This window comes from Neolamprologus brichardi, chromosome 20, assembly GCF_056152115.1.
Source record: "Neolamprologus brichardi isolate AB-2024 chromosome 20, ASM5615211v1, whole genome shotgun sequence".
NCBI classification, from domain to species: domain Eukaryota; kingdom Metazoa; phylum Chordata; class Actinopteri; order Cichliformes; family Cichlidae; genus Neolamprologus; species Neolamprologus brichardi.
This window is the reverse complement of record NC_142123.1, coordinates 7730683-7752997: the sequence shown is the minus strand read 5'-3', so window position 1 is coordinate 7752997 and position 22315 is coordinate 7730683. Positions and strand designations below refer to the sequence as shown.

The 22315-nt window shown below is 39.0% G+C and overlaps 1 protein-coding gene across 4 annotated transcripts in view; it reads right to left on the bottom strand.

The window, feature by feature from the left end:
- cacna1db (calcium voltage-gated channel subunit alpha1 Db) overlaps nucleotides 1-22315 on the bottom strand; it is an 88844-nt gene that overhangs the window by 10068 nt on the left and 56461 nt on the right. Inside the window, exons 20-46 of one of the 4 annotated variants that reach the window (XM_087834088.1) lie at nucleotides 22077-22221; nucleotides 21810-21939; nucleotides 19857-19916; nucleotides 19709-19768; nucleotides 17503-17609; nucleotides 16842-16929; nucleotides 16590-16697; nucleotides 16363-16415; nucleotides 16131-16277; nucleotides 15797-15998; nucleotides 15498-15656; nucleotides 14251-14361; nucleotides 13525-13602; nucleotides 12964-13047; nucleotides 11327-11368; nucleotides 10440-10568; nucleotides 9625-9690; nucleotides 9408-9499; nucleotides 9160-9319; nucleotides 8913-9040; nucleotides 8593-8689; nucleotides 8305-8407; nucleotides 7520-7621; nucleotides 4660-4796; nucleotides 3986-4102; nucleotides 3251-3693; nucleotides 870-896 (exon numbers count right to left, since the gene is read on the bottom strand). In XM_087834088.1, the coding sequence (XP_087690214.1) occupies nucleotides 870-896; nucleotides 3251-3693; nucleotides 3986-4102; nucleotides 4660-4796; nucleotides 7520-7621; nucleotides 8305-8407; nucleotides 8593-8689; nucleotides 8913-9040; nucleotides 9160-9319; nucleotides 9408-9499; nucleotides 9625-9690; nucleotides 10440-10568; nucleotides 11327-11368; nucleotides 12964-13047; nucleotides 13525-13602; nucleotides 14251-14361; nucleotides 15498-15656; nucleotides 15797-15998; nucleotides 16131-16277; nucleotides 16363-16415; nucleotides 16590-16697; nucleotides 16842-16929; nucleotides 17503-17609; nucleotides 19709-19768; nucleotides 19857-19916; nucleotides 21810-21939; nucleotides 22077-22221 (3175 nt within the window). The remainder of the gene's footprint in view (nucleotides 1-869; nucleotides 897-3250; nucleotides 3694-3985; nucleotides 4103-4659; nucleotides 4797-7519; nucleotides 7622-8304; nucleotides 8408-8592; nucleotides 8690-8912; nucleotides 9041-9159; nucleotides 9320-9407; nucleotides 9500-9624; nucleotides 9691-10439; nucleotides 10569-11326; nucleotides 11369-12963; nucleotides 13048-13524; nucleotides 13603-14250; nucleotides 14362-15497; nucleotides 15657-15796; nucleotides 15999-16130; nucleotides 16278-16362; nucleotides 16416-16589; nucleotides 16698-16841; nucleotides 16930-17502; nucleotides 17610-19708; nucleotides 19769-19856; nucleotides 19917-21809; nucleotides 21940-22076; nucleotides 22222-22315) is intronic. The other 3 variants (XM_087834090.1, XM_087834086.1, XM_087834087.1) reach the window with 3 other exon arrangements.

Genomic DNA, 22315 nt, shown 5'->3' with positions numbered 1-22315 from the left:
ATGCTCCACAGCCTGGTTCTGACCAAGCCTTTCCTCGTTAGCAAGTAAAAGACCGGTTGAAGATGTTCTGTCTTGGTTTCGTTCTTCATGAGGAATAAGTCTCTAAACTAGCGGGGCCTGTGGAAACACAGACTCTACAGCTTTAATCTGCATTTATGGATGGCACTAAAGACAATGATGTTTTTGATGCAGTATCGACTGAGGGCCTGAAGATTAACGGCCTGCAGTTCCGATTTTTACTCTTGTTCCACTCCAGATTCTTTCAATCTTTTGACGATCTTATGTAGATGAAGATCTATTTAAAATCTTCACAAATTTGAGGAAGAATATTCTGAAATTGTTACACATCTTATACTGCAACTGACAGTGACATATACATACAGTTTATTTGCATATTTACCTATCTTTACCTCTGAGAAATGTTGCCTCTCTATGATCCTCTTTTTAATACCACTAGCTTTTCCAGTCTTTTGTTCCCCCTGTCCCAACTTTTTTAGGCGTGTTGCTGCCATCAACTTCAAATCAAGCTAATATTTTTTTACAAAATAGTCAAATGTCTAAGTTTAAACACTAGATATATTTAATATGCTCTGCTGTGAATAAAAGATTTATATATGAATTTGCAAATCATTGCAAAAATGTCAAAACTCTTTGAAAGTGGGTTTGTACAAGTAGTAATAATCCTTATTGTCATAGAGTTGCTTTTCCATAGACTGCTAATTCAACCAGTCACCACATATATACTGTATAAACTGGCCCATTTATCATTTTTTGGATTAAAAGGTCAGAAGCTTTCACGTGTTTTGTGACAATCGTACACAAAACCAATATGCTTTCAAGCTCTGTGAGCATTAACATCATGTACATACCTAATATAGGCCTCATAGTAGCGTGTCCTGCTCCAGGGACAGGAAGAGGAGATGGATCAGGCAGACAGACGGGATTTGTTGGAACCGGAAACCAGGATGGGGAGGGGAGGAAGGGTTCATGCAATGACAAATGAAAAGAGGATACAAGCTGAAATGCTTAAATGGTCTTGTCGGTTTTTCGCTCCTGCTAGATCTATAAATAATCCACAAATTACAGATAAGAAATAAGGTCACGCGATGCCACGGTTTTTCCAAGAATGAACACCACCGAACATTCAAACTGTGGATTCCTAGAAACTGCAACAAACCCAGGTGCAATATGTCAGACTCGACAGCCTCAGTTAGCATGTTTTTTCATGACAGGACAATTAGAAGAAGACTGAAGAAAGATGGCTTGTTTAGAAAGGCTGCCAGAGGAAACCATGATGCCAAGATGGCATCATGGTTTAGGTTTGCAAAATTTCATCTGAAAAAATGCAAGACTTCTGCAACAATGTCCTTTGGACACGTGAGACCAAAATAGAGAAGTTTGGCTATAATGCACAAACACCTCATACCAGTACGTTAGTGGAGGGATGATGATGTGTGCTTGTTCTGCAGCCACAGGACTAAGACACCTTACAGTCATTGAGTTGACCATGAACTCCTCTGTATACCAAAGTAAGTAGTAGTAGTAATCAAATGTGAGGCCGTCTTTCTGACAGCTAATGCTTAACCCGAATTGGGACGTGCAACAGGACAACGATCCCAGGCACAGCAGGAAATCTACAGAGTGATTGAAAAAGAAACAAATCGAGTGCAGAGCCCAGCCCTCAAGACAATTTAAATAGGACCTTTGGAAAGCTGCGCCTAAATGAATACCTGCAAACGTCAATGATTTGAAATAATGTAGTAAAGAAGAGTTGGTCAAAATTCCTCCACAGTGATGTGAGTGATAAAGACATAAAGAAAACAACTGTTCAAGTTAGCACAGTTAAAGGTGGTTCTACAAGCCACTGTATAAAGGGGTGCACTTAGTTTTTCATAGGACTCAATGTAACTGAGAATATGTGTAGAACATGCAGATGAATGAATCTATAAAAGCGATCATTTGTTAAATACATACTGATAAAACACTACAAAACAGATATTTTTAATGCAGTGAACTATAATGTAATGATATACATTATATCATACAGTGCACTGCCAGACCAAACTTCTGAAATGTCAGGGGAAAAAGTCATTAACATACTTTGTTAGTGTAACTGTAAACAGTTGTACTGGCAGATTTATTTATTCATATATTAAATACAAATATTTTAACCATATCACTTTCTTACTTAGTTGTATGCATGTGCACTACAAATGGGCCTTATGCTCTATCACACATATATGCGCACACAGTGAGGCCATTGTAAGTTCATGGGAGATGTTAAATAGATAGTGAAACTCCTTCTGCTTATCAGGAATGTAAATCTTAAGGTGACAGAAAATAGGGTCATGATTCTCTCTGTAAGTGACAAGGCTTTATGGATGTGCCTGAGGGTATAGCCCTCAACCCCCGTGAGATGGGCCAGCATGTAAGAGTTGTGGAATGTTTTTGTCTGTGTGTGTATATATAAGATGCGAGGGCGGCAGAGATGATCCTTGGCTGGGATGTTTCTCTCCACATTGCAGTGTGTTTATTAAACCCACTTCAAAACGGGTGCTTTATTCTACACGAAGAAAAGGACCATGCAACAAATGTGCATAGCTACTAGGGGTGGGGGAAAAAATCGATACTGTGTAGTATCGTGATATTTTGTTTGCTAATAATGTATCGATACAGGGACAGCAGGAATCGATATTTTGTTGCTCTGACTTCAGAGCATGTTGATCCTTTTTCTGAGCAAGAATCCTGACATTCCTTCACTGTCCAAATGTGTTTAATGTTTTTATGGCAGCAATAAACATGACAGTTTACTTATTTTAATTAAGTTTAAAACTTTTTTATTTAATGCAAAATTATATTTTGTTTTAATTTACTTTCAAATTCTTCAGTTGCTGAAGGGGCTGCATAGTTTTCATAAATTTCATAGTTCAGAATAGCTATAATTGTACCAGATGGTTGCATTCAGTTAAGTTGGACTAGACTGTAATACAAACCGTTCAGTTTGTCAACAATAAAACTGAAATGAGAGAAAGACTGAGTGTGAGACTTTGATATTAGATAAAATGAATATTGATAAAGTTTACCTTTATGTACAGAATCTGAATATCGCAAAATATTTTTAAAAAATTGCAATAATATTGTATCGTGCGTTAAGTATTGTGATAATATCGTATTGTGGGATGTATGGTGATTCCCAACTCTAATAGCTACTGTGGATTTTAACACTGCACTTATGTGTCCTTCAACCAACCTTGTGGAGTGCGACTTCCAAGGCTTGCCTTGCAGTCCTTTGCTGTAAGCAGTTGTTGATGATGCGTTTCTGGTGGAGGACGGGCGACTCCGTATTAAACACTTCTGCTGCCTCGCAATGGTCATGGAGAGAAGTGAGGGCACGTTGGCATTGTTGAGGTTGGCATTGGAAGGTATTGGCGACTGAACACAAGTGGAATTACAGTGAGGGTAATGAGTGGTGTGATGAAGTTGATTGTACAGGATGGGTGAAGAGTTCAGTTCTGTCTCTCCTTCTCTATCGTTACTGCTGGCTCTCCTGACGATTTGCGGGGGCTCGGTCGAGGCAGCGCTGGAGAAGGGCAGGATCTGTAGTGGCCGCTGTGTGACGGTGGTGGGGTGAGAAGAGCCTTGCTGATCCCCACCTATGTGGTTGACATGGTTCCCAAAAAGGCTGCCATTACGCTGCACGGAGACACCAGAAATAAAGACTAAATATGACTGCTTAATAAATGAAACTAAACTCAGAACATACTCTTTTCTACCAGAGAGAACCAGTGACAGTATTAACAAAATATCCATTCTCAGATTTCCTGGAAAATTCAATGCAATGAAGTGAGTGACTTATTGAGATGTGTTGGAAGCATATCAGTCACAGAGTTAAGTGGCATTAAGAACAAAAACAACAAAGGACATTCGTAGGAATCGCATTAACACACTCCTGTGCACAGCAGGGGAATTTCTCTGGAAATCTTACTCTGTAGATTTCCTCCTCTTCCTCTGCATTTTCATCAACTAGTCCTTCCTCCTGGAGGTCACACGATATGGCACGACGGATTTCTGGTCCAATGTCATGCAGCGTACGCAAGCCAGCCTGCAAAAAGGACGTGCGTCAAAGCAAACCTCATTAGTATTGTTGTTAACAAACATTTCGATGTTCTCATGCATGAAAATAAATCTTCCCGAACAAATGAACAAAACACCTGTTTAAAGATTGTCATCAATCTTTTAGAGTTTTTCGGATTTGACTGATGTTTGCAAAAGACGGGAAGAAAGGCAAGAGCCACTGCACCCACGTCATAATAGACATGCTTTCTCTTCTTTTGTTAACACACTGTGTGCAAACAGGGTTTGGTTTTTCCAGATTTCCCAGGTTATTCCCCCACTCCTGATTATGATATGTAGCCAAAGGTCTCATTGGGAAGTTCCACAGAACACCTGACTCAGTGACTTGTAGTAGGTAGTGATTATTGTTTATTCATGTGCCCGTAATGTGATGAGCACAAAGAAAGGCTTTTATTGCAAAAATGACTCAAAACTGACAGTTTGATAGTGCTCACCTTAATTCATTTGGATGAACTGCTCACTTAGACTCCATAAATTACTCACTGTGCACTGAATTGACTGACTGAAACGTTGCACTTTCCTCACCTGTAGAGCCAAGGTGGTATTCAGCCTCTCCCATGAGCGCCTTCCCACAAGACCTTGCTCCTTGCGCCTCTTGAACTTTCTGAAGTAGTCCTGTATCAGGAAGGTGGCATAGAACTTCCCCACTGTTACCTCGTCATCTGAGTGAGCAGACACACCAAAGCCTCCCAGGTCAACACCAAAACACCTCAACACCAAAAATCAGCTCATATCCATGCACTCAAGATTCAAAATACTCAGCCAGTTACTCCTACTGCTGCTATGTCACCAGCTCAGAGAACATTTAATGTGTCCTCACAACTAAAAAAAAAATCACAGTCATGAAGCACCACTACTGCAGCATGTTGGGAAAAGAGACAACATCTTGGAAATGAAACCAAATATTTTAGCTTTATTCCAAATGCCAAAAGAATACTGACCGATAATCCCAAAATGCCATAAATCCTCAATGCTTAACCAGGACACTGACCTTTCTGCCTAAGAAGCTCCAAGAGGTTAACAACTGCTGCATGCATGAGCACATTTTTTGAGCACATGAAAAATATGTCTTTTCTCAGGCCTATTACTAAGTACTGTCAGATTCACGGTAAACAAAGAAATAAAGATATAAACTCAGAACTGTTAATAATAGCGGAGTATCTGACTGTCTACCTCTGCAAAAGACGTTTGCTCTCAGAAAATCGTGTACAGCAAGATTAATCTTGATGACTGATAACATTTAAGCCTGCAGCTTGCATCTTGCTTCATCTCTAAAATGCACGAAGTTATGAAAGACTCCTGCAACACACAAAAAACCACAAATACACAAAAACCTTGCTCAAAAAAGTGAAGCACAATCTTCAAAAATGAAGTTTATATAACAGATTTCTAAAAAAACCCAAATAAGGACGCAGACGCATGTTTATTATCAATTCAAATAAACCAAAGCATTTATGCCTGCACATATTGTACAGTGACTGCAGACTTGATAAAATTTAAGCATCTATGATTTCAGAGACAGACAAGCACAAGTGTTTTATGTGTTAGACCAATGATATGATCTGTAGCAAGAAGCACATGCAAGAAAACAGCAGAGTAAAAGGTTTATAGAAGCAAGGGTAAGCTCTACAGATCTTCTATTAAGACACAAAACATAAACTTAGTTTAGCCAGAAGGGAAGCGATGACTGTACACACTGTCTGCCATGCAGGGAGGCTTATCGGCCTTGGCTCTAATTCTCTCAGATAAGTGGCTGTTGAAGCAGAACGGGGAGAGATGCTGGACAATAACAAAAAAAGCCAGCTGAATCACTGTGTGCAAGAAACAAGTGGTTTTCTCTCGGTTTGTCACCACCTCTCCTTAACCCATTTTAACTGGAGGGGAACTGAGTAAACGTGACAAATGTTGTGGCCAATATTCCCTCCAGGAGTCCAAAGAGAGCGGTGACCTTTATGTGGTTATGATCCGTCTTTAGGAATCAGACTCGTTTCTCTACACACACGACACAGCCAGAGTTAAGCTGCACAGGGCTCTGTTCAGAAAGGACCAAAGATATAGAACCAAAAAAAGGTATTTTAAAAATGCTCATCTGTATTTGAAAATCAGAAACTGATGATCTGAGTAAATCTGGTAACGTCTGTGTGACAGACTGGTGATCCTGCCTCTACCTGGGACAGCTGGGATAGGCTCCAGGCTCCCCACGAGCCTGATTGGATAAGTAAGTAAGTAAATACATAGCCTCACCAATTTCATTTTCAAAAACATCTAACTCCTCGACAGGAAGGATCAAATCTTACTTAACAATTAAGTAAGATTTTTTCCCCCAGAAAAATCGCATTTGGGGATTTTTACGATTCACGTTTTTAAGGAACTCCTTGCCTTAATTCAGGTATTAGTTTGCTGAAAACGAATGAACTGATTTTACACGTGTGAGCGACATCTCAAAACCAATAATCCCTGACTCTTTTTGTTTTTCTTAAGAACAAAAGCATCCCGGTGTAAAGGGATCACAACTATGCCCACATGTGGATTCCCCTTCTGGACAGAGCCCGATGAAGTAAGTGAGGTATCAGTAGCTTCATGCCACCAGACTAAAACAGAACTGCTCCAAAGAGCTCAGGACGGCAGAAAGAGAAGAAAGGAAGGCCAGTGACTGAAAACAAAGGAAGCTGTAGAACAGAGAGGCTTGGCGAAAAAGAAAAGAGAGCGGTTAGCGAGCTAATGCACACAAAGACATGCAGTACAAGCATAGAAAACATGGAGACACACTGGAGCTGCTACGCTAGCACAACAATGTGAAAGTCTCTCACTTAGATTATAAAACTGACTCTCCAACAAACTGACTACTTTATGAGATGCTGTTTGAGTTATCGTTATACATCATTGTAGTTAACAGTGACACTTTTCAACTGAAAGGAATAAGGTGAGTTTCTGTGAAATACATAAGCTTAACTTCACAACAAATTAAAAGTTTTGTTGTAGTAAAACAGCTGGTCTTGCAGTTTCAGAAAGGCAAAAACAGGATGATAAAGGCTTCCTGTGGGTTCGTTTTCACCTCCTGTTTTCTGTTTCATAAAGCTTATTCTTATCTGTACTTCACCTTGTCCTTTACACCTACTGATCTACATCACAAGGAACCCGTCTTGATTCTTTTGTTGACTTTAAAATTATTTTGGCTTCAGACGTACTTAGCATGCTTAGGCTTCCGCTATTATCGTTTGGAAATATAAATAAAAAAGATATATATACATATAAGTATCCATCTGTAAAATTATTTTTATCATGTGAGCAAGAGAATGGAACAGACACATGAGAGAGACTGTCACTTGATGAAAGCAACGAAAGCAGTTTTGTCCCTGTGCATTTGTGTACAACGACCACTGACCGCCTGCAGGAGGCACAACTTGGTCCAGTAGCTTCATACTGGTCCTCTTCCAGATCTTCTTGATCACAGCTCTAAGCTCCTCATTGGCTTGCTCCAGGTTCCCTTTGAAAAGTGCAACCAAGGTTAAAAATAAGTAAGAGTATGAAGTCTGCTTTTCACACACAGTCATAACATACGTCAAAACATTTCTTACCATCATGAGTTATAATTAATGATTATGCTTTACTTTGGTGCTAAATTACCTTTTTTGTAATTAAAGGACCATGTTGGTTATGCAGTGGACTGCAGGAGGAACTACTACTTAAATATGATCTATAGCGCCCTCTTGTGTTAATTCTGGAAGGAACAACTGAGTTTGGGTGACAAAAATAAAAGTGGTTCAATAGTATATTCCTGTGTGAAGCTTTAAGTACCCACTTACTTTATTTGTTAAATATTCAAATGAAATGTGTTTTTTCCTTGTTTAATGCTGATTTGCTGTACTATTTAATGCTGATATAAGACTTGATTCCCAGTGCATTTAAATCTGTCTCCTATTAACTTCACTGTGCTGCAGTGGTTTCTCTGGGCTGTAATCTTAAGCTGCTGCACATACAACAGGTCACTGATCCCATTAGCCTCACCTCTTAGTCCTCCTACTTAAAATGCCAAAATGTCATAACGCTTAAAAGGCAATCGACTGCATACTACACAACATGGCAGACAGCTCTAAAATGCTAAACCAATCTATAAGAAAGCAAACAATAAGTCTGCAGATCCAAAAGCGGCTAAAGGTGCACACTCACCTTCAGTCTTAATCTTGAGAGCAGTGCGGACCAAAGCAAACAGGGTGGCATTAAACATTACAGTTCCATCACTGTTCAGGGGCATGTTCATTGCCACCAGACGCTGTAAAATAATCCAAAACACAGATTAACACTGAGGCGCCTAATGTTAAATTAGTAATGTGAAAACTGCAAGTTTAATGAATGAGATATACAAAAGCTGCAACTTATTTTAGGTGATACAGTAAAAGAGTGGCAGTGTAGTGCATTATCTTCATTGCTATTGTATGGAAAGTTGTGGAAACCCACCTTACAGGCCACTCTGTGAGGGCAAAGTTTCCCAAAGCCCAGCGGGGGTTGGATCCTCCTCAGTAGAGTAACTACATCGAGATGCTTTATCCTGCCCCTGACAGCACATTCAGATTAAACGCATCACACCAAGCAAGCAGTCTCCACTACAGCCACAGGTCCTAATAAGTATGTACACTTTAGAGAATTTACAATTATAAAAAAATCACTATCATATTTAATGGAGTCATTTTTAACACTAGTATAGTGTACCATTTAAGAGATAAATAACAAGAGAAAATGCTTCAGACTACTCTTCACAACTGGTTCCAAGTACTAACTTTGCTTCTGGGTCGTATTCTGACCAGATCCTTTTAAACTCGTCCAAGTGGTGCGGCCCGAGAATGGACCAATCACGGGTCAGATAGTCAAAATTATCCATGATGACAGCAACAAACAGGTTTATGATCTGCAAGAAAAAAAAAATGCAACATTTTTTGTAACAGAAACTGTGCACGGGACTGTGAAAACTCAGGTCTGCGTGTAAAAATTAGTCACTTTGAACACAGTCACATGGCTGAAGCTTACCAGGAAAGCACAGAGCATGTAGAAGCTGATGAAGTAGATAATGGCAAAGCCACTGCCACAGGTCCTCTCCTCCCCAGGGTTGTAGTCTGACTCTGAATCGCACAGCTTGCCTGGCATGCAGGCTAGCATGATCTCCTGCCAGGCCTCGCCTGTAGCACACCTAACAGTGAACGAGGAACAACGTCAATACAGCTGCAGCCATACATAAAAAATAAAGATACATTTATTATGTACAAATACATACTGACCTGAACAGCATCAAGACAGCTTGGGGAAAAGTTTGAAAGTTGTTGTTGCGGTTGATTTGTGTCCCATCTACCATTGCTATTTTCCCAAACACCTAAAAAAGAGAAGAAATATCCCATTAATGCCTAGATTCTCTCAAAGAAAGACATATACATATTGTGCAGGGTGTCTAACAGGTCCCACCGTTTCATGTAACGATACCATTTCCTAACAAATTACCTGCATTCCAATTACAGCGTAGATGAAGAACAGCATGGCTATCAGGAGTGCGACATAGGGAAGAGCCTGAGGGAGGAAAAAAAAGAACTTGGACGCTGTGAAATCTGCAGTTTAACTTGAGCAGTGTCAAGTCATAACTGCTTCTATTTTATGCTGGTATTCTACGCAACAAAACATACCCCTATCAGCTTTTCGAGTGCGCCTGCTGCAAGCTCATTTCAACATACTTCTACTTCTGGTTGGTTTGGTTTTCATCACAACCCTAAGCAGTGTTAGTTATTTACTGTGGTGGAAAATATATTTCTCCAGGAATTAGCACCATACACCACAGTTTACGTTGCAAATCAAAAGACTGAGAGCACTCTGAAGGAACGTGCAGTGTTATGGTGTTTTGGTAAGACAAAGATCAAGGAATTGGACAAATAAAGAAGAAAAACATCATCCACATTTAAGTCAAACATATGAACTTATTTTGGAATTTTTAACTTGATGGGACAAAAGAGGTGAGTATATTTATTATACTGATAATACATTATAATAGGTTAATATATGTTTTCAGTTCAGTCTGTCTCCTTAATAAAAAATGGTTACGTGAGAGGAACTGACTGAGAACTTTATCTCATTAGATAATACAGATACTGGTTTACCTTAGGGGAAATGATTTGTAGTTGGAAAACAAAGGTGATAAATCATAGTATATCCAAATAAATGTTGCTGCATTAACTCAGCATGTTTAAAATGGCAATAATAACATACTGTGATAATATTGTATCATGAGGTCTTTGGTGAGTCCCTTCTCTCTGCTACAGTCTCACCTGGAAGGACTTGATGAAGGTCCACAGGAGAGTCCTGATTCCCTCACCCCTGCTCAGCAGTTTGACCAATCGCATCACCCTGAACAAGCGGAAGAAGGTGATGGAGATGCGAGCGCTGTCCTCTGTGTTCTGAAGCGGATGAGGGCAAGAGTTATTATGGGACAAAGAAATAAAAGGAACATTTTCCATTTTCCAGCACACTAATGAAGATATGCAACACTCGTTCATTCATGCAGTCAGTCATACATGCATTCTTCATGAGAGTCATGTATGGGACATATTAGTTACCAAGCAACACCAAATAAATTTAAATGCTTGTGAAAAAGCCTCCCACTTTAAACTTTAGAAACTCTTTACAGTGATGACAATAAACAAGCATGCAGAACAACTTGTGTGTTAAACGCCATGCCATTAACAGACCTGGAGGACTTGCACATACGGGAAATTTAAATGTGCATTTAATTGTGGACAGCTACAGAGAGCTTTATCTGCAAATACATAAGAGCTAAGTCAAGAGCAGTTCATTTTAAATAACCTGACTGCTAATGCTACACAGAGCTACACTAGAATGAAGGACAAAAAGGCCAGTTTTAATCCCGCGTGTCATGCCATGCACCAAGACGGGACAAAAAAAATCAGCAGATTGAAAACTGGTGCCAAAATGCAACAAACCAGGTGGATTCAAAACGGGACTGTGACAGACACTGAGAGTTCAACACAAACCCTTACAAGTGATTCAATCAGTTCTGGTATTTAAAAAAGATTTTCAACAGTAACTGAGCAAAAAGTGTAATAACAGAAAGATGCTGATGCTTTGACTTTTTTTTTTTTTTTTGGATGGTCACAGAAGGGTGAGGGTCTTAAATAAAAGAGGAGGGGCTTCTTACCCCTGGCTCCACTATCACCTTGACAACAGGAATGGCTGCCGACTTGAAACCAAAAGCCTAAAGTTAATCCGAGTCATACGAACCAGCACCAAACCATTCACAGGTAAGTGCTGCTGCAAACATCACATATCATCAGTGACCTGTGCTTCATTCAACATCCGAATACATTAAAAACTCTCAGATGGAACTTTATTTAAAAAACAACAACAACAACAACAACACAAACAACACAGCATCAAAACTTACCAACAAGAACAAGATCAGCAGTGTAAGTCTGTCGCCACATATTCTAAGCAGTAACACCATAAATAAGATTCATGGAAAAAAGAATGCAAATACCTGTTGCTCTACTAAAGAGCAAGCTTTCTGTCGCAGGGTTTATTCTGTTTATTACTACCAAGTTCTATATTTCAATTACAGGAGGTGTCTTATTTTAAACAGTCATTCAAAAAAATTCAAACAGACACACATCATGACATGGAAAAGTTGGCAAAGAGCGTGAAATCAGTGTTAACATGAGCCACAGAAAAGGACAAAGAGTCGCCTTGGAGTAGCAGTATAACAAATTCATTCACAGATTAAGTACGTATATGATTAAGAAACAAGATCTTAGTAGATCTAATTAGACTTTATAACTTGCTATTTTATCAATTCTTTCTTTTAATGCCAATTTAATAAAAGCACTCTTTTCACTCTTTTCATTCAAACCACACTACGCTGACACAAAAAACAATGTCTCCCTTTTTCTGGATTGACTAAATAATTATCAAATGTGTGTCACTAAATAAAGTGGTGAAACCGTTACATACTGTTCATATTTCATCCGTTCACATGACTGCACACGTGTTTCCCCGCACTCACTGAACGACAACTGAAGTGCTTTTATAATCTTATAAAAGACCCAAAGCCCTCTTTTGAGCTCTTTTAATCTCAGCTACACTCAGTTAGTTTAAGCTCAGTTAGCTCTGAGTAGATGGATTCTAATTTGTTTATTTTGTGTTTATTCTATCACATTCCAGGCGCTTATGACCTCTGCTCCTTAAGTGCGCCGTATATGATCACTCCTACACTGTTTAACTATTTTAAAAGACCAGCAGGTCTCTGCAGCAACCTGGACAAATGTGGTGGGAACACAATTCTCCTGATAGGTCAGTCCCTTCCTTGAACTCTTTCATTACTGTCCCATAAAAAATACATAAAAACATGGGCTTTACAATTTCAAGATTCCCTAAAATGTCAGTTATCCTTAAATGATCCACACCGGTGGCTCTAAAGTTCATTTGAATAGATACAGGTCAGATTTGACCCAGAACAGCCTCAGTTTGTACTGTACAACAGTATAAAGTTTTAACATATTTTCATTTTTGTTTATTTTTGGTCACTTTTGGAAAAGTCATCAGTCTTCAGATGACCTAAAAACAGATTCAATCTGACCTGAACAGTATGTAAGGGTTAAAAAGATAGGGTAGATTATATGTTTTTTAAAGCAGCAGCTTTTCCTGTTATGAAACTGCAAAAAATAATTCATAATGCCTGAAAAAAGACAGCTGCGCCCTTGATTTGTAACACTGATGCTACAGCAAGGCACTCCTGCAGCGGAAGACACAGCAAAACATGTGCGATAAATGATTACTTACATTGATCTCAGTGATGGCAATGTCAACCACGCTACCAACAACAATTAAGGCATCAAACGTGTTCCATGCATCAGCAAAATAGTTCTGCAAGCACAGGCAACAAAGACACACAGAAAAGAAGAAAGAAAGACAACAAAGCCAGGAAGAAAAGGAAGAAGTAGTAAAAAAAAGAAGTGTGAAAGACAGAAAGAAAAGAGCATCAAAAAGTTGTGCTTTGATATAACAGAGCGAGGCTGAAAAGGTTTTCCTGTCTGAGCTTGTGAGAGTGCCAACTTTTATTATTGCTGGCTAAAAGGAATACATGCGGTTTGTTGGCACTTATTGCCCCCGAAAGCTAACAGCAGATTTTCAGGTTATTTAGCAGATATTTGGCCTATCAACCATTGAGCCCAACAAAGATTTAAAAGATCGTTTCAAGTGTAGACACTATTCAACACTAATTTAAGACAGGAAGGTAAGGAAGAAGGAAAGATGTGAAGGATGGAAAAAAGGAGAGTGGCAGTAGCAGCTGGAGAGCAGGAAGAGGGAATGACAGAGTTCTACATACTGACGTCTTTCTACCTGGCTGAGTATGATGTCGACTACACTGCCAATCACCACCAGAGCATCGAAGACGTTCCAGGCGTCCCCGACATAGCCCTGAATATGGCAGCATGCACAGCCAGCAGGAGGAGAGGGGGGAGGCAGGAGAGGAGGGTGATGCAGGAAAGTATAAGAGGTTACAGTGAGGGGTACAGGAGGGTGACGATAAGAAATCAGTGGAAGGATGAGATTCGAGCAAAGAGCCCGTGATGGGAGGCAACAGGAACAGGAAGAAAGAGGGCTGGCTTAAAAGTGTCTTCAGGTAAAAACTCAAACACTGATCTTTTTGGGGATAAAATATAAAAAGGACATCTAGAGGAAAACTCTTTCCCTTTTGAATGCCTAAAAGGGGTAACCCTTGTATCGCTTTCCTAAACTGAACAGTGTCTGTCATATTTGAGGCCTCCTTCCAGAACAAAATGACTGGGGGTGCTCCAGAAGTTACTGAGGGTGATCTCTGCCTACACAGGTTGGAAAAACCTGGAACCTGATCTAATGGTCCTCAAACTGCATTTTTATTAACATATACTGGAGTTTTAAAACTCATCATTAAGGGATGGGGTCTACATGTGGGAAAGAGTTAAGGTACTATTGGTCATTTTGAATAGATCTGCATATAATTTGCTTAAACACTTAAGTTTTTGCAGTAAGGACAATTTTTGACAAAAAATAAAATAAATCATAGAGAGGAGAGAAGAGACTTACTCTGGGCTTGAAGGCAATCAGCTTGAGGATCATCTCTACAGTGAAAACCCCAGTGAACACCATGTTCAGGATGTCCATGGCATAGTTAAATAAATGAGACTGACCATGGTGCTGAAAAGAGACATATGCACAGACTAAACACACAAATATTAAGAAACAAATACGTATTTCAGCATATGACAAAAGACTGTACATCATCATTTTAGACTCATTATGTACAGATCAGATCAGTTCAACCATTAACATTTCTAGGCATAGCAATATTTGACAAACTGGTAAATTAAAAATTTATATGCTACACTATTCAGTATTCGCTCGTTTGCCTTCACATACATATGAACTTGAGTGATATCCCATTCTTAATCCATACGGTTTAATATGGTCCACCGTCCATATTCACCTACACTAGCTTCAAATCTTCTGTCTTTATTTATGGCAATTTTTGAACATTCTTCCAGAAGCACATTTGTGAGGTCAGACACTGATGTTGGACGAGAAGGCCTGGCTCACAGTCGCCGCTCTAATTCATCCCAGAGGTTTTCTATCGGGTTGAGATCAGGACTCTGTGCAGGCCAGTCAAGTTCTTTTACACCAGACTTGCGCACCATGTCGTTATGGATCTTGCTTTGCGCACCAGAGTGCAGTAATGTTGGAACAACAAGGGGCCATTGCCAAACTGTTCCCAGTACCCTTCAGGAGAAGGGTACTTCTCCAGATACCGTCAAACCCAGGCTTGTTCATCAGACTTGCAGATGGAGAAGTGAGATTCATCACACCAGAGTACATCTCCACTGCTCTGGTGCTTTACACCACTGCATCCGAGACTTTGCTTTGTGCTTGGTGATATTGGGCTTGGATGCAGATGCTCAGACATGGATACCCATTCCATGAAGCTCTTTTCACATTGTTCTTGAGCTAATCTGAAGGCCACATGAAGTTTGGAGGTCTGTAATGATTGATTGTATAGAATGTTGATGACCTCCACACACTATAATACCACTAACAGCTGATTCTGGAATATTTAGTAGTGAGGAAATTTCATGGCTGGACAGATCTTCTGCAAGTGACCCATTCTTTCACAAAGTTTGTAGAAGCAGACTGCATGCCCAGGTGTGTTTTATACACCTGTGACCATGGACGTGATTGGATGATCATTGACTTGAATGAGTGAGTCAGGCAACAAAGTCTATGTAGTGATTGTAAACCCAGTTCAACTTTACCTTAAGGACAGAATGAATAGTTCTTACCTGAATGGCCAGGCATAAGGTGTTGAGGATGATTAGGACAAACATGACGTATTCAAAGCCGGTGGAGTTCACCACATACCAGAACTTGTACTGGTAGGGGTTTTTGGGAATATAGCGCCGAAGAGGGCGAGCTTTAAGAGCGTACTCGACACACTGACGCTGCCATGGTGTTGATGGTTTGTTGAGGCAAAAAGAAGCAGAGACTCATAAACAAGTAATTAATTATTAAGATATTATTTGGCTATAATGTTGCATTATTTCTTCATGCTTTTGAAATAATCATAAACAGACTTTCCTACCTGATTTTTGTCCAGCTCACAGTTCTTGTACTCCTTTTCCCCTTGCTCCTGGAACGTAACAATAACAAAACCAACAAAGATGTTCATCATGAAGAAGGCAATGATGATGATGTAGATGATGAAGAAGATGGAGATCTCGATGCGGTAGTTGTAGATAGGGCCCATGTTCTCCCTGTTGGAGTCAATGGCCTTGTACAGCAGACTGTAGGGACAAAACGGAGACAGAAAGTCAAGATAATCAGTTACTATCCAGTGGCAATACAGGATTTAGTTTGGAAGAAGCAAAATAAATACCAAACATTAAATTCCATCTCGCACATAAAACAGTACTTACGTGGGCCATCCTTCAAAGGTGGAAACGGTAAAAAGAGCCATCATGGCCATGAGGACGTTGTCAAAGTTGAATTCACTGTTATACCAGATCCTCTCCTTCACCATGGGCAGCGCAGTGTCACCATTGTTGTAGAGGATATATGTACCCCTGGGATTTAAAGATAATATTAACTACATATGCTGTGTGCAGACTGAAAATGCAAGCAAAACCAGTAAGGAATCAAAGATCTCACTTGCACTCATCTGGGCTGGACTTTGCATCATCTGTGCATCGATAAAATTTACCCTTTAAAAAAGAAAGCAGATCATGTCAGCTGCAGTGTTGTGCAAGAATCCCAAACTTTGTATAGCTTTTTATTATTTTATGGTAGAAGCATTGTTTAATTTAGTGAAGTGCAGAAGAGAAGTGAGATTTTACAATCAGTGTGTGCCTGTTTCCCATTATAGCTCATTACTGTACCTTAAAAAGTTGCACTCCGATACAAGCGAACATGAACTGCAGCAGAGTGGTGACGATCATGATGTTGCCAATGGTCCTGATGGCCACAAATACACACTGGACCACGTGCTGCAAAGCATACAGTTACAGTGCTATTAGAAATACACGGTTTGTGTCACCAACAAAAGCGTGTGTTTGCACAAACATGGGTGCAAATTCAGACGGACAACTAAACCCATGCATATAGACAGAGAGAGATATTGTCACTCTCACCTTGAGTCCCTTAGCTCTGTTGATGGCCCTGAGAGGACGAAGAACTCGCAAAACACGAAGAATTTTCACCACTGAGATGGCGGACGACCTATAGGAGACAGAAAAACAGATCAGGGAAAAAGGGTTTTAATTTTTAATGGGTATGTCCCCACAGAGGTATTAGTATACTGAACCCTAAAGTTTTAGTTGCTGAGCAACTTAACTGTGACAGAGTACAGACAGGGTTTAGAGAATCAAGATGTAACATGTTAATTCAGTTGTTTTTACTCATGACTTCTTCACAATCTTCAATTGAATTAGGCCATTACCCTAAGTAGCTACTACTGATTTAGTTTAGGTAATGTTTAGGGATTCATGAGTGCGGCTGAATCAAGTAGGAAACACAAAACAGGCATGAAGTCTACTTATTCTATAAATTCACTGGTGAGTTACGTGCACTTTTCTCACATTGGATATTACACTGACTTTCTACCAAGGTGATGGCAGGATAAAGACCATTTAATGTCCATTCTGACTGAGTCACACATTTTCATTTTCACATATGGCTGTGCTGGGTAATGTCTAGAAAGGTTCAGGGAAATGTAGTACATGTGTGAAAACTGTAGTTTTTAACTAGTCATCTGAACATAGTTGCTCAATTTTTAATGACAATCACACTTACTGAATGCCAAAAGACACCAGAGACACACCAACGACCAGCAGGTCTAATAGGTTGAAGTAGTTTCTGCAGAACGCCCCTTTATGAAGGAATGCTCCAAATGCTGTCATCTGGACAAAGGAGAGAACCATGTTGATTAGCCATCAATCAAGGAGGAGGTTCAATCAAGGCAGCAATATGACTGAAAATGCAAAATAACTGTTTGCTATAGATGATCTGTTATATTCTAACTGTTATATTCTGTTATATTCTAAGGATTAACAAAAGCACTCAAGCTTGGTAAGTTAAATTAACAGGTAAAAGTTTCAATCAATATTTAAAACACATTTGAAATGAGAAACGGCAGCGATGCATTTATGTGCAGTACCGTGCGCACACACACACATTGATGGTATATACAGTACATATAGATACATTAGGTACAGACATTGCAAAATGTTAACACGACATGGGGAACATTTTAAAACTACATTCATTTCCTGTTCAGATTAAGCCACAAAGTGAACCATAAACAAGGACTTTCAAGCTTAAGCTTAAATGAGATTTTCTGGTGCAGACATGCAGCAAGTAATGGGGAAAGGTTAGAGACTCATTTGTGAATGTAAAAATAATAAAACTATTTCGGATTTTTGTGGATTTCTTCAAGCTTTTTATTTGGAAGAACAGTTTTCCAAAAAAAGCTTCTTATCTGTGTTCACAGTGTCCAATGAGACAGTGTGATTAGCTTGGTGTTAGTTGGAGTTCATCTACCATCCGAAATATAGCAGACTTAACAAACATCCTACTATAATGATTGTAGTATATGAATGCACATACCCCACCTCCTCCTTAACATCTATTACTATAGATGTTCATGTTTAGTTATTTAAAATCTTTGTATATATCATGTTAATTTCAATCTATTATATTACATTCTCAGTACGTCCCATGTAAGTAACTTAATGGTCTGTCTATGTGACAGACTTTTGTTTGAGTCACCTCTAAATACTGAAGTTCTGAAATTAGGTCCTTAAATATCACAGACATATACCTGAACAAACAGCAATTCACTCCAGTAAAAGCGAGGACATTTTTGACGACAATCAGAATTGTGCAACCCTTACCACTCTGATTACAGAGTGCTAATTTTGATGTAAAGCTCTATTTAAAATTTAAAATGTTTTTAGGGTGCTGCATTATGTAGATATACATATTCATTTAAAATATAAATGAACTACTATGGAGGCAGGAGTTTGAGCCACAGAATTGAAACTGAGATTATTGACCAAAAAAATCAATAATCAAGTCACGTTTACATTTTCAGGTTAAACATGTACAGGTTAGCTTTAAAACTGACAGGGTTTCTATGTAGCTTGCAAAGGAGAAGAAGAAGAAGAAGAATACATAAATACATACATACACACACACACACACACACACACACACATATATATATATATATATATATATATATATATATATATATATATATATATATATATATATATATATATATATATATATATATATATGTATTACATGTATAGTTATATGTATTAGTTACATGCATACATACATCATTCTGCTGTTAAGTTTTAATAATTAACCTATTTTTGTCATTTCACTATGTACAGTGGTATAACGAAGATATTCAGAAAAACAAAATAAAATAACATAAGTCTGTCCCATAAGTGAGCAAAGCGAAAAGTGCTACAGGCTTGGCAAAAACTGCCCGTTGGGTGGATTTTTGTTAGTTATTGTAATTAAACATAAAACGATATGAATTGTTTAAAACGCGGGACTCTAATGTTTACTGCTTTTTTTTTTAATCTGCTGATGTGCTTTTAAAACAATCCCTTTGTAAAACTGTGAATAAAGTATACATTTTTGTCATCTTTTGGAATATCCAAAAAGAAAAAAAATGGTAAAAACATAATTTTAGGGAAAAGCCAAACAAGCGGTCGTATTCTGGAGAGCCAAAGGTCCATGAACTTGTCGAGGGTTAAAAGGGGGAAGTAGGCCGTGATGGAAAAGAGACTGACAGACAAAAAAAATTTCTGACGAAAAGGCACGAGCTCCACGTTGACATGTCGGCGCTGTGAGAACAAGACAAGCAGGCGGCCATTGTGACCAGACTATAGAGACAAAAATGACGAGAGGAAGAATGTGTGCAGCAAGCTTGGAAGTGGTGGGTTGTTGCTGAGCAAACGCAGCGGTTTGAATTGTTTACCTTAATAAAGATCTCAAATGTAAACATACTAGTGAAGACATAGTCTGCATAGCCTAGGATCTGAGGAAGCAATCAGAGTGACATAAGCGCGCAGGGTTACTACAGCTCTACTCAGCACAGCACAACACAGCACGCAAAGGACATTTACCTTCAACAGGATCTCAACAGTAAAGATTGCGGTGAAAGCATAGTCAAAATAACCAAGTATCTGAAAAAGGCAATGCACAAGTTCAAGTCATTCCAAGACAACAACACAGTGAGAGATTTATTAAATACTTTTAGTTGTAATTACTGCAAAGTTTAAACACAGATGAAACAGATACTAGTGTAGCCAAGCACTAAGTAGGTTATACTTTAACTGACCAATCACTCGTTAGTGCGCAGTCTCAAATAAATTCTTGTTTGTTAAGAAAAGGTGATGTTCCCTCTCTGAAATTCTGAATGCAAACAAAGCTGGGCCATTGTCTCTTTTTAGTGTTGGAAGAAGCCATGTTGTGCCTGCAATCGGCACTGGTACAGAATGAACACAAACAGACTATTTAAAACTCCTTACAGTGACATGCTGTAGCTGCAGACACAAAGGGGAGCCTGCTGAACTATCTGCTTCTAAAGTCTGCACTGAAAAAGTATGTAATCACAGCTCGTGGGCAATTTAACACGATGATACAATCATGTGGAAAATAAATTTTTGATGGGACTCCATGCAGACCTCTGAAAAACTAAGTACACACTTTCATTCAGTAACTTGTTGAACCACCTTTACTGCAATAACTTGAAGTAACTGCTTCCTGTATGACTGGATTATCAGTCTGTCACATCACCATGAGGAATAATTTTGTTCTGCTCTACATCACTACATCACTGCTCCAGTTTCTTGAGGTTTGATGCACAGCTCTCTTAAGGTCCCGGCACAACATTTAAATTAAAATGAGGCCTGGACTTGGGTCATCACAGCACTTTGATTCGCTTCTTTTGCAGGCATTCTGTTATAGATCTGCTGCTGTGCTTTGATCGCCGTCCTGTTGCATGACCCAGTCTCGACAAAGCTTTAGCTGACAGATGTCACATTTGACTCTAGAATACTTTGGTCAAAACAAAACAATGGTCCAAAACAATGCGTTATGAGGTGTTTCTGATATTATTCTATGTTTCGTCTTTGCCAAGTGTGGTGCTGTGCATAGAGGCCAATCGTCTCCATTTTGGACTTATCTGTCCAAATGAGAGTGTTCCAGAAATCTTGTGGTTTGTTCAGATGGAGCTTTGCAAACCAAAGCTGTGTTGCCAGGTTCTTTTCAGAAAAGTTTTCTCCTGGTAACCTTTCCAAATAAGCCGTACCTGTTCGGTCTTTTTCTAATTGTGCTGTCATGAACTTTAACATTTAACATGCTACCTGAGGCCTGTAGAGATTTTGTGTAGTTTCTCTGAGCATGCTCAGTTTGAATTTAGGGAGAATCTGCTGAAACGTTCACCCCTGGCAAGACTATGGGATTGTGTTTAGACACATTTGATTGCTTCAGACCAGAAAACTTCAGCTTTTATAGAGGCGCTCACACTTGCTAATGTACAGTTAATCAAGTGCATTTGATTAGCAGCATCTTGCTGCTACTTACCCTCTTAATTCCTATGTAAGCAGTAAGGCTGTACTTAGTTTTTCAGGTAAACAAGAGTCCTCTAAAAACTTTATTTTTTACCCAACTGCATTTAATTTCAGAGCCAAAAATTCCTCAAATTTAAGACATTTTGAATTATCTTTTAAGAATATCTTATGAATTGTGTGAGAAACAGACAAGGTTAAATAACATAATAACATAATAATAAATAGCAGTAGTTGTAAAAACTTTTAGAATTATTGTTATTGCCAAATCAGTCATTTCATATGTCACTTGTTATTTTTTAAGGAAAATTTTAGATTTGTTAAAATATGTGTTTTACTTATAACTTTAATGATGGGTGTTTAATGCACATTTTCAACACCAGGACCTTAAAATGGAACGTAGTAAATGAAATGTGGTAATACATAATTTACAAAATTACAGCTGGACTCCGACTGTGACGTGTAAAAAAGTGAAACAGTTTCCAGACTCATTGGTTGTTTACATACGATATTGCGAGCAGAGAAGTTGCGGATGGGGTCTTCGGCAGCCAGCGAGACAGAGCTGAGCATGATGAAGACCAGGATGAGGTTGGTGAAGATCTGATGGTTGATCAGCTTATGGCAGAATACACGAAACCTACAAAAAGAGAGTAGAAAGCAGTAAAGAGAGGGACTGCTTGAACTCTTTTAGTGTCTACAAATACATCTGTCACACTGAGCAGTTAGACTGGTTAATGCTCCTATGTGTTGATATGTCTGATATATGAGGCTCACGGATTTGTGCTGCTGAAAATGAAGAAGGCGCTGCCTTCGGGGATGGGTGGAATCTTTTCTTTGATGGTGAGTTCAGAAAGTCGCTGAGGCCGAGGCCCAGACGGGACTTCTGGGAGCTCGTCATTGTCGGTACCATCATCACACACTGGAAAATATTAAAACAGTCCTTCTGATATGATCCTAGCATGAAAATCCTCAAATTTAAATGGGTGCCAATGTTTTGTTTTAGTCAAATTTTT